At 42.2% G+C, this 12,676-nt stretch overlaps 1 protein-coding gene across 1 annotated transcript in view; it reads right to left on the bottom strand.

Annotated features, from left to right (window-relative positions):
- Positions 1 to 2,927: 2,927 nt before the first annotated feature.
- The window catches only part of LOC114291680 (uncharacterized), a 35,067-nt gene continuing 25,318 nt past the window's right edge, over positions 2,928 to 12,676 (bottom strand). Inside the window, exons 7-9 of the mRNA XM_082889185.1 lie at positions 3,553 to 3,834; positions 3,337 to 3,441; positions 2,928 to 3,236 (exon numbers count right to left, since the gene is read on the bottom strand). Coding sequence (XP_082745311.1) covers positions 3,111 to 3,236; positions 3,337 to 3,441; positions 3,553 to 3,834 — 513 coding nt within the window. The 3' untranslated portion in view covers positions 2,928 to 3,110. The remainder of the gene's footprint in view (positions 3,237 to 3,336; positions 3,442 to 3,552; positions 3,835 to 12,676) is intronic.

Below are 12,676 nucleotides of genomic sequence, written 5' to 3'. Positions count from 1 at the left end.
CGTTTTACTCCGGGCATGGTGGATGGCACACACTGATTTTAACAATTTGAGAATGTTGTTTATTTTACTTTCTAAATTGGGTGCTGAGTAAGTCTTGTTGTGTCAGAGTTTGGTGATTTTGGGGATGTTAACTTGGACATCACTATCTTGTTTTTGTTTGTCTTTTTACCCTTTCTTTTGAGTCTGTTTCATTCATTGAACCACAAGTTCTGAATGAAACTACAGTAATTTTCACCTATTTCTCTATGCCTTTAAATCGTTGCATTGACCAAAGCTTTTCAAAACTGTTTCCACAACTGTGGTGAAAATAAAGAGGAAGGAATTCCTCAAGATTTGCAAAATTTGATCGACTAAGAAAAAGAGAGGCGTGCTACAACCCTTAATGAATGAGATCATGTCTATTAATGTGGGTACTGAGAAGGATCCTGACTTAATCCAGATTGGTTCTATATTGTCTTCAGAGAAAGAGAGGTGGTGATCAGTTAGTGGTGAGAAGATGAGAAAATAGAGAGAGAGAGAGAGATAGGGAGAGATATATAGAAAGATGAAGAGGGAAGGTCATGTCACAAACCCTAGCAGCACTTCTAGCGTCGTCAGTCGCGCTGTCAGACCAAGGGAGTTATGGTGGCGCGACTTAGTCACCGCCGTAGATGTGAGAAGAAAAAGAGAGGCGGAGAGGGAGAAGACACTGGTGGTGGTTAGATAGTAGAGTGGAGGTGATGACGGAGTAGAGGCGAAGTTGATAGTAAATCGACGATCAAATCTAAGGAGAGAGAGAGAGAGAGAGATGTAAGATTAAAGTGAGATAGAGAGAGACAGGTTGAGATCAATAAAACACATGAGGGGTAATTTAGTCATTTTGTCTAAGCTTGTCCTTTTGGATCTCTGGGCCACCAAAAAAAAAAAAAAAAAATTCAAAAGTGGATTTTTCATCCGGGCACCCAAAAAGTAAACCAATTTTTTAATGGATTAATTCTATTTTTTTTTAATCTCTATATGTGTTTTTTTTTTTTTTGGTTTTTTCTTTCTATCTCTCTCTCTCTCTTTTCTTCTCTTCTCTTCTCTTCTTTGTTTCTTCTCTATTTTTTCTTTTTTTATTATTTTTTGTTGTTATTTACGGATATATATTTCTTCTATGTGTGTGTGCGTGTGTGTGTACGTGTGTGTGTGTGTATGTGTGTGTGTGCGTGTGTGCGTGTGTGTTTGAATATATAATGGCTATTTTGTTGTTGTTGTTGTTGTTGTTGTTGTTGAATTTGAATTTTATTTGTACAAATAGTAGAAAGAGAGATAAGAGAATTTGGACAGATATGTGGCAACAAATAGATTTTTTTGAACAAATAATTTCAACGGATAGATTTTTTGAAAAAAATAATTTGAACATGTAGAATTTCAACAGATAGATTTTTTGAACAAATAATTTTAACAGATAATAAAATTCGGCCAGATAAGGAAAAAAATTGAACATATAGTAAAAAATTTAAACAAATAAAAAAAGTATTTGAACAGATAGTCAAAAAACTTCAATAGATAAACAAGGGGTAATATTAGAAATAAATTGTCCTCTAAAATAATAAAAGAACTTCTCACCAAACTATTTTACAATGGGTGGACCTCTCACTAATCAAAAATATCTACTAGACCTAATGCCATATGCAATTGCTAGATTGGACTTTTCAACTATGTTCTCAAAATTAAATCCCTAACTGCTCTTCTATACTATAATAAAATTACATGAATTATTTATTGAAATAAATTTCTAATATCATTAGAAACTGTTAATTGACTTGACGATTTATTAACAAAAAATGTTTATAAAATTAAAAATTTCAAGGGGTGGGATTTAATTTTTAGAGCAATATGATACAAATTACATTTTAAGCAAACCTCGGGGGGTGTAATTGTAATTTACTATTAAAAAAAATAATAATCATTGAGTTGGTTAAGATTAACTCTTCCAATTGAATAAGTTTACTTTCCTCCAAAAACAAATATATACCATTCATGAGCATATTTTTATATAAAAATAATGACAATTGTAATCAATTAGATCAATTTAAAATAAAATTATAAATTTAAGGTTAAAATAAATTATTTAAAATCACAGTGACCATAATGAAATAAAAGTCCACCCGTTTGGAATTGACTATTTTAATTAGTTTTTTTGATCTTTTACAAAATAATAGAAAATAAAGAGAGTGATATGACAACTTAGTAGCTTTTTGACTTTTTTCTTTTTTTGATCAGAAAAAAAAAGCTTTATTGATGGAAAATAAACATACAGAGTATGATAACTTACATCAATAAAGAGGAGGGTGCAAAAAACATCACAGTGAAACATTTAGATCCCAACTAGGTTGGCACCTAGATGCACACCAAATTATCTGCTAGCACAAACTCCAAGCTCTAAGTTGATGAGAAACCAACATGCAAAGCAAAACAAAACAAAACAAAACTAACAGAAACAACATAACACACCCCTTGAATACTAAACATCCAAAAACCCCCCTGCTGGAGCATTAGATCAGCATATTAGAGTCCACAGCTAACAGAACAATCCACCAAGGGACAGAGCACCAAAACACAGCAAGAACTCATCACCAACAGCAGCAACTCATCACCAACAGTAGCTTTTTGACTTTGGGATTATAAACCTAACTTTCCAAACTAAACCAAAATATAGGAATTACCGGTAGAATTTTCTATTGAAAAATGCTTGACACCTATTTTTTACACTCCTAAAAATCACTCTTAATGATATGTTTAATAAGTGTCAAATTTTAATTTGTCAAACATTTCATCATATAGGGTATAATCTCAATGTCACATCATTGGAGGTGATAAATTAGACAATGTAGTGTTGTTGTTTTTCCATTTTTAGTTTTTCATTTTTTTGAAATTTTTTTAAATCAAACTGGATTGACATCTTTCTTTCATTTTCTGATCGGTAAAACTTCTTATTGATAGAGGTGGCTAATCTTTATGCAATTAAGTCCATTATCTAAGGCTAACTTAGAAAATTAAACAAAAAATTCATATCGTCGATGATCCAATTCTTCATAGGCACATAAGACAAGACTTTATTTTTATTAATCTTGAGCAGCTGCTACTTAGATATTAACACCAATGAGTACAGAAACTAAAAAAATTAGAACTATGAGGCAGCTAACAAGATCATCTCTCTCATGGCCTTGGATTCCATGATCTGCTTCCGTGGGAGTGGTCAAGCCAGTTTCCTGTTCCACAACATCAAGCAAACAAGGAGAGAGAGATAGAGAGAGAGAGTGAAAAAAGGATCATAATAAAACACAAGCACAAAGATAGCCATTTACTTACATGAGAAGATGAAGACTTGAGTTGATCAATAGTAGTTGTTAGTTGTGCTACTCGGTTCTCAAATTCTGCATTCTTTTCTACAATTTTTTCCATTTCTTGTTTCCTCTGGAATCACTCATCATACAACAAACACACAAAAGTCGGAATCCAAGTAAGTAGATGATATAAAAAAATAGAAAAAAAAATCTAATAAATAGGGGATCAACAACTACTTACAATACCCATCAAAAAGTCAGAATCCAAGGCTTGTGCTGCCATATGATAGGGTTCCCCTCTCGGTGCCAATCTAGTTGGGATTGAGGTGGTGTTCCGTGATACTCTTTGCACTTCCTTCCCCTTTATTGATGTTGTTTCATACTTTGTATGCTCTTTCCCATCAGTAAAGTTTCTTTTGCGGATCAAAAAAGTGTCAAGTTCTAATTGCATAACCCGATGTTCCAGTCTATCAACCTCTTTCTTTAGGACAACATCTGATCTCATTCCAGTACTAGTGCCCACCTATGCATATATAACGCAAAAATAAAATAAAATAAAATTGATTAATTAGACCCATCATGAAATCATTTTTTTCCACATATATAGGGCAAATTACACATTTTTATCATTCTAGTTTGACTTTAAAGTTCACTTTGATCTTATTGTTTTAATTTGAGCAATTTTTCATAGAATTTAAATTATAGTTTCAATATTTGATACTTCCTTCTCTCAAATTCGTTTAAAAAAGTTTTACATGTACACTACATGAGACTGACATATATTCCAAAATTGCTAACTTAACTTGAACAGAAAGAATAAATTGAAACTAAACTTAAAATATAAAAACAAAATTAGTCAAATTGAAGTAATAAGACAGAAAGAGAAATTTGAGTCCAATTATAAGAGTGAATAGTTTAATTTATCCTATATAGCTTAATTAGATTAATTTCAATATTTATTAAATTTTGATTTGTCAAACATTTCATCGTATAGGGTCTAATCTCAATGTCATGTTATTGGAGTTTGAAGGGGCACAATTATTCAAGCCTATTTGTATGGAACCTCGTTGGATTGGACGAAGGTCCCTACTAGACTGGACGAAGGTCCCTACTCCGTACTCAAGCCTAGTTGTATGGAACCTTGTTGGACTGGACGAAGGTCCCTACTCCGTACTGACGAAGGTCCCTACTCCGTACTCAAGCCTAGTTGTATGGAGCCTCGTTGGACTGGACGAAGGTCCCCACTCTAAAGTGGGCTCTCTCTCTCCACTCTATGGTGGACCGAGCTAAGGGATCAGTCTTGGCCCACTCCCCACTCCGAAGAGGGGAAGACCATGGGTCTGGCCCTAGCACCACTCCCCACTCTGAAGAAGGGAAGACCATGGGCCTGGGCCTAGCACCACTCCCTACTCCAAAGAAGGGAAGACCATGGGCCTAGCCCTAGTACCACTCCCCACTCCGAAGTGGGTAAGTCCATAACATGGGCTCCAAGGCTCCCACTCAACGACACATGAGTGCTAACAGATCCATCAATATCATGTAAAGTAAAAGGCACGTGGTGTCCGCAAATGACGGAACTTGCTCCCCTCTATTAAGGGATGTGCTACTATCACGGCTGAAGACCAGGCGTAGAATAAGGGAGCTTGATGAATAAGTCATACGATCTTTATAAAAGGTAACATGACTCTCCTTGAGAGAGGCAGACTCTTAACTCTAGAAACACACTGGTCTTCTCTATCTTGTCTCTACCAAACTCCAGTACTGACTCGACCGTCGGAGGGGTTTCCGACCAACCCTCAGTCGGGCAACCTAACTATTTGTTCCTTGTGCAGGCTTTCACCCATTGGTTCACCAGGGTTCGTCCACGAAGTTCCATCCTACTCTACTACAAAAACTGGTTCACACATTTGGCACCGTCTGTGGGAATCATTCTCTGATTGCTTTGTGACGAACTCCGACAATGGATATTGAAGGAACCTCGCAACCTGGGATGAAAGAGAAGACTCCAGGAATAGAGAGAACCAAAGACAAGGGTCTGGCCTTCCCTACTGGGAATGACAACTTGGTGGACCACAATAGTTTGACCCTTCATACGGTAGAGCAATGTCATGCCGTCGCCTATCAGTCATCTCAACGGCTATTTGTTGAGAAGGACCGCTGTGATTGTGTCATCGACTCAATGAGTCTGGAGATTGAGAAGTTACGTGCTCAACTAAGGAAGTAGATGGTACCTCAGGGTGAGCCAAGGAAGTTTGGAGGGGGACCGTCGCAGCAACAGAGGCACACTCCTCCGCCGCCCTCACGACGTGAACGGTCTAACTACGGTCCTACTCGTGGTGAGCGTAGCCGGCCGATTTCGGTACGCAGTGAGGGAGCCAGTACTAGGACAGAGAATCCTCAAGAAGATTCTCGCAAGAGACTAAAGTTCATCAGTCATTATTCAGCAATCTCTCCTCTTCCGCGTTGTCGTGACGAGCGACCGCGTGACTTGAGAACATGGTTGAACGACAACTAAGGGGATGACCGACGGTCGAACAAAGTAGCAGAATGGCGATTAGAAAGGGAAAAGGAGCATCCAGATCGGTCCGTTCATCAGATAGAGCGTCGTGCTCTGGACCGATTATTCTCTTCCCTCCTTTGCACTGAGATTGAAGCTGTAGAAGCTCCTCATAAGTACAGTCCACCGAAGTTCATCCTCTATGATGGGAAGTCAGACCCCCTGACTCATATCAGCCATTATCGCCAAATGATGTCACTTTGAAATCAGAACGATGCGTTTATGTGTAAGGTTTTTGCCTCTAGCCTTGGTGAGCATGGCCTCCGGTAGTATGACAAGCTTCTTCCTCAATCAATCTATGATTGGGTTCAGCTCTCCGAAGCCTTCATCGCACGGTTTATTTCTAATAGCCGAATCCTGAAGGGATTGGATACCTTGTTCAATACTCAGAAGGATAAAAATGAGTCTTTGCGCGAATACGCTTGGCGATATTGGGAGGCATATGGCAATTTGGAAGAAGATGCTTGTAGTGAGCCGTTGGCAGCTCTATACTTCAAACAAGGCCTCCCTCCTTCACATAAGCTCAAACAGTCATTGATGAAACGACCTGCCTTTGACTTGAAAGAGCTGAGGGCTCGAATAGAGGAGCGAGTCCGTGTGGAAGATGACACAAACTCTATACAAGTGTCAGTTACAGATGAGGGAGTTAAGGCCTCTTGGCAACATAGGGCCGAACAGCCTAAGAGGGAGGACCAAAGAAAAAGGTATGGCCAAAATAAACAACCGACCATGCAAACCGAAGAAGAAAATAGTAGATCCTACGAAGCCGTAACCACTGTGTTCACGGAGCCGATCTACAGGCTCTTGGAAAAAATCAAGGGAGAACCCTACTTCGTTTGGCCTCCTAAGATGATGGGGGACCCTGCTCGGCGCAACCAGGAGTGGCGGTGCACCTACCATCGCGAGAAAGGGCATAAGACGCAGAACTACAGAGACTTTAAGAGGTATCTCGAAGAGTTGGTTACTGCCGGCCACCTCCAGCAATGGATCGATGTGGAAAAAACAAGGGAAAAACAGGGACAACCCCCAACCCCTCTACCAGAGGACCAAGCTCCAAGGCTAGTGATAAACGTTATCTATGGGATGACCGACCCCCAAAGGGAGAATGCCCTTCATGGCGAGATTCAGAGAGCCACGCACTTGTAACAAGTCATGTCAGTAGGACCATTGTTCAAGAAGTCTAGAATGGAAGCAAAGCCCTCTCAATTCAACATTGTGTTATCTGAGAAAGATCTAGAAGGGATCCAACATCTTCACACTGATGCCCTGATCATCACCGTCGGTGTGGCGAACAAATTTGATGTGAAACGGGTCCTAATTGATCAAGGGAGCACCGCTAACATTATGTATTATGACCTTTTCAAAAAGCTAGGTCTTGATGAGCAACACTTAATCCCTACAGTCTCCCCTCTGGTCGGCTTCAATGGACAGACAGAGTGGTCGCTCGGCCGGATCACCTTGTCTGTCACAGCAAAGTCCAAAGTGGTCCCTGTCGACTTCTTGGTGATCAATACTTCATCTCCTTACAATGCAATACTCGGTCGACCTTAGATTCATACAATGGAGACAGTGCCATCCACTTACCACCAGGTAGTCCGTTTCCCAGCAAAGAATGGGGTGGAGGAGATCAAAGGTGACCAAGTAGCGGCAAAGCACTGCTTCATCGCCGCCATGAAGTCTAAACAAGCATGTAAGGAAGTCTAGATGGTCGAACTGCCTGATCAGCTTGTACTGGAAGACGTTGGTAGAGTACCAATAGAGAAGATGGTGGAGGACCTCGAAATGATCTTGGTGGGCGGAGGAGATCCAGACAAGTTCTTTCTACTCGGCACTTCGCTTCTCGCCGGAGAAAAGGAGCAGTTGCTAACTCTCCTCCGCAAGAATATAAAAGTATTTGCCTGGTCTGCTTACGAGACTCCTGGGTTGGACCCAACCTTTGCATGTCACCAACTCAATGTCCAACCAGCAGCTCGACCCATAGTCCAAAAGAGCAGACGATCATCCGCAGAACATACAGAAGCGGTCATCCAAGAAGTAAACAAGCTTCTGTTGGCAAGGGTCATACGAGAGGTACAATATCCCAAATGGTTGTCTAACACCGTCGTGGTGAAGAAAAAGAATGGAAAATAGAGGGTGTGCATCGACTTCACCAGCCTCAACAAAGCTTGTCCTAAGGACAACTTTCCTCTCCCACGGATAGACCAACTGGTAGATGCAACTGCTGGACATGAACGGATGAGCTTCCTAGAAGCCTACAGTGGCTATCATCAAATCCCCCTATTTGGCCCTGACCAGGAGAAGACAACATTCATTAGCCCAAGGGGCACCTACTGCTACAAAGTGATGCCCTTCGGCCTGAAGAACGCCGGTGCGACCTATCAACGGATGGTCACTAAAATGTTCAAGGATCAACTAGGCAAAACTATGGAGGCCTATATAGATAACATGGTGGTCAAAAGTAAATTGGCTGAACATCATCTGAGAGACTTGGAGGAAGTGTTCCAAATCTTGAAGACCCATAAGCTTCGCTTGAACGCCTTGAAATGTGCATTCGGGGTCGGTTCAGGGAAGTTCTTGGGATATATGGTGACCATGCAAGGTATCGAAGTCAATCCCGACCAGATCAAAGCCCTCCAAGACATCGAGGCACCTACAAAGGCTAGGGAACTCCAAAAGCTCGCTGGTATGGCTGCAACATTGAATCGTTTCATTAGTCAGTCCTCCGATCGAATGAGACCCTTCTTCCAACTCCTAAGGAAGAAGGCAGACTTCGAATGGGGTGACCAGTGCTCTAAAGCACTCGTAGAGTTGAAAAAGTATCTTTCTTCCCCTCCTCTTTTGTCTACTCAAGTTCCCAATGAAGAGCTCTTTCTTTACTTGGCTGTCTCCGATCACGTTGTGAGTGCAGTCTTGATTAGAGAGGAAGGGAAAGAACAAAAGCCAGTATACTACGTTAGCAAAACCCTCTTGGATGCTGAAACCAGATATCTACCTCTAGAGAAGCTGGCATATGCCCTACTAATAGCTTCTAGGAAGCTTGCTCACTACTTCCAAGGACACACTATCAATGTCCTCACAGAGTACCCTCTAAAGTCTGTGTTCAGCTAAGTTGATTTCTCGGGCCAGACAGCGAAGTGGACAGTAGAATTGGGGGAGTTTGACATTAAATTCTAGCCACGGATTGCTATCAAAGCTCAAGTGTTAGCAGATTTCGTAGTTGAGTTCACTCTAGGACCGACTGGCCCCTCCGAAAGGAGCTCGACCTTAGCAACCGAAATCCACAACACTCATCAAACCCCCGCTGAGGCATGGAAACTTTTCATTGGAGACGTTTGGCAGCTGTTCGTTGATGGATCCTCCAACCAAAAGGGTTCTGGAGCGGGAATGGTCCTTATTTCACTAGAGGGGTTTATTTGGGAGCAAGCCGTCAGATTGGGATGTAAGGCTTCCAACAACGAAGCGGAGTATGAGGCTCTGCTGGCTGGTCTCCGTAGCGTTGAACACTTTAATGCAGAGGAGTTGCTCGTTTATAGCGACTCCCAACTTGTGGTGAACCAATTGACTGGACTATACGAAACTCGCGATGACCGGATGACATCCTATACAGAACAAGCTAAGCACCTGATCTGCAAATTTCAAGCTATCAGGGTTGTGAAAATTGGCCGTGATAGAAATAGCCACGCCGATGCCTTAGCCTGTCTTGGCCCTTCGGTGGACTCCAGAAATGGTCGCAAGATATGGGTCGAATTTTTTCCTCAACCGACTATCGATCCACCCAGCTCAGTCCTTTGTACTGATCTTGGTTTAAAAAATGGCGCCCTTCCAGATGACAAGAAAGAAGCACATAAAACAAGGCACCGAGCTGCGCGATTTTGGGTCTCACCTTCGGGCAAGCTCTAAAAAAAGTCTTACCTCGGTCCGTATCTTCTTTGTGTTCACCCCAATCTTGTGGAGAACTTTCTTTATGAAATCCATGAGGAGATCTGTGGCAGTCACACTGGGGGTCGGTCCTTGGCACACCGAGCCCTCACTCATGGGTACTGGTGGCCGTGTATGCAGAAAGACGCCCAACAGTATGTCCAAAAATGCGACAAGTGCCAAAGGTTTTCCCCACTCATTCATCAACTAGCCAAGAACCTAACTCCCCTCAACAGTCCATGGCCATTTGCACAATGGGGTCTGGACATCGTTGGACCTCTAGCAAGGGGTACTGCTAACAAAAGGTTCTTCGCTGCTGCCACTGACTATTTCACTAAGTGGGTGGAGATTGAAGCCTTAGCAAGCATAAAGGAAGCTGACATGACAAGGTTCATTTCGAGGAGCATCATTACTCGGTTTGGCATCCCAAGGGCCCTACTATCTAACAACGGCACCCAGTTTGATGGGAAGGTTTTCAGGAAGTTCTGTTCTGACTTAAAAATTGAGTTTCGAAATTCTACTCCAGTTTATCCTCAAAGCAATGGTCAAGCTGAAGCGTCTAACAAGACGGTCATCAATGGGATGAAGAAGCGGCTGGAGAAGGCCAAAGGCAAATGGGTGGAAGAACTGCCAAACGTTCTATGGGCGTACATAACAACACCACGGCGATCGACAGGGGAGACGCCTTACTCTCTCACTTATGGAATGGAGGCCATCATCCCCTTGGAGGTCAACCTTCACACTATTCGGTCTGAAATCTTTGAACCAGCAAACAATGATAAGGCTATCGCCCAAGCTCTTGACCTGACAGAGGAGCGCAGAGAGTCCGCGCTCATTCGTCTGGCAGCATACTAGCAACAACTTACTAGAAGTTTCAATAAAAAAAGTGCTAATTCGCCAATTTTTACCTGGAGATCTGGTGCTATGGAAGGTCATGGATCATAAGAAGGTCCCTGGTGAAGGAAAGCTCGGTCCTAACTGGGAAGGGCCTTACAGAGTTACCTCTTCCTTAGGCAACGGAGCTTACTACCTGACTGACCTAGCAGGCAAGCTTATTCCTCGTCCTTGGAATGTTGCCAACTTTAAGAAATACTATCAGTGATGTAATCATCTAAACAACTTTTGAATGTAATCGCAATTCTCTAAGTATTATTGACATCACCTTTTCCCTATGAACTGTGTTCTTTTTCATTTGTGTCGTACATATTTTCGCTCGACAATTGAGCAAGAACGGGTTACAGGTCTTAACCTACACCCTAGCCTGCAAACTCGGCCCTTCGGTTGGAGTAAGGCGCCAAGTGGTATAGCTTGGTGGAATTTGTGCCAAGTATCGTTACTTGAAAGCATGGTCCATGGTAACAACTCGCACTTAACGAAGAGTCGAGTTACGCTCTACGATGAGTCAAGCTTGACCGAATCAAGTAAAAGCCAAACAATGAAATACTTGGCCGAATCCAACTAGGCAATGTCTAAGGCACAAAGCCTAGTCTACTCGATTAGACACCCTATATAGTCTTAGAGCCTCTGCTTGGCTAGGGGCATGGAAAGTTCTTTCTTGCAATTTTTCTAAGGCACAATGCCTATTTTGCCTGAATAGATGGTCCGCTCGGCCACAAAGCCTCTGCTTGGCCGGAGGGCATGAAAAATTCTTTCCTCAAATTTTTCTAAGGCACAAAGCCTAGTTTTACCGAACAAATGGCCTCCTTCCCTACGGGGTCTCTACTCGAATTGGGGGCATCAAAAGTTATTTCTTCCAATTTTTCTATGGCATGGAGCCTAATCAGACCGAACAAGCGGCCTACTTCTCTAGAGAGCCCCTGCTCGGCCGGGGGCAAGCATAACACATGCAAGCAAAAATTAGAAATTAAAGGTCAAGACATACAAAAATGCAACAAAGCTTGGCATTACTATAAAACATCCATTACAAAAAGAGGAGCTCGGCCTTACAAAATGACGATGTCAAACTAGCCAAACTCCAACACTTGCACAAAAAAAAAAAAAAAAAGAAGAAGAAAAAAAGAAGAAGGAGCTCGGCCTTACAAAATGACGATGTCAAACTGGTTGAACTCCAACACTTAAAAATAAATAAATAAATAAAACAAAAAGAAAGGGATCTTTTTCTTCTTTCTTCTCCGGTGATGGCCACGCACCGACTTCACTTACTCTGCTCTTCTGTCGCCGAGCTCTTTCTCTTTTTGTCGTCAACCTTCGAAGGTCCTGCTGCAGTGTTTCCGCGGAGAACTACCACAGTGCTTCCGCCGAGAGAGTTGGCTCCCCGCCGACCATCAAAGGCGAGGTACGAAGGTGCCCCAAATCGGGTTTTGGAAGTGGTTTGCCATTTCAGCTCCTTGTTTTCATCCGTTAATGCACAAATCTCTGCCCGCGCATCTCTGTACATGCACTGGAATAGGGAGAGTTGGGCGTTGACCTGGTGTACCTCACACATCTTGTTTTGCAGATGGTGAGACAGGTTAGTGACCGCCGCCACTGTCTCCATGCAGGACCTCAACGTGTAGTGGTTGGCCTCGATATCATTTTGAGCAGCCATCAGTTGCTCAACTGTTAGTGTAGGAAGACTAGGATGAGTAAGAGCAGAGGCACTTGGCCTAGAGGAGCTCGATGGATCATTAAGATCCGGAAAGAGAGAGAGGGGGTGAGACGAAGCCATGTATAGGAAGAGAGAGGAAAGAAGGGAGTCACAGAGAAATGGCAGAAAATAAAAGAGGAAAAGAAGAAGGAGGAGGAAGATGGAAGAGTGATGGAGAAGAAGCAGAAGAAGAGAATGGTTAAAAAGAAGAGAAAAGAGTGATAAAGATACTGATTCAAAAGAAGCTGAGAAGAAGATGACAAAGAGGGAGAGGGCCGAGGCGAGCGTCGTTCGAGGCCTGCT

The sequence above is a fragment of the Camellia sinensis genome, chromosome 9 (genome assembly GCF_055761805.1).
Source record: "Camellia sinensis isolate YWXY chromosome 9, ASM5576180v1, whole genome shotgun sequence".
NCBI lineage: Eukaryota > Viridiplantae > Streptophyta > Magnoliopsida > Ericales > Theaceae > Camellia > Camellia sinensis.
Note: the sequence above shows the minus strand (reverse complement) of the source record. Positions and strands in the feature narration are given on the sequence as shown.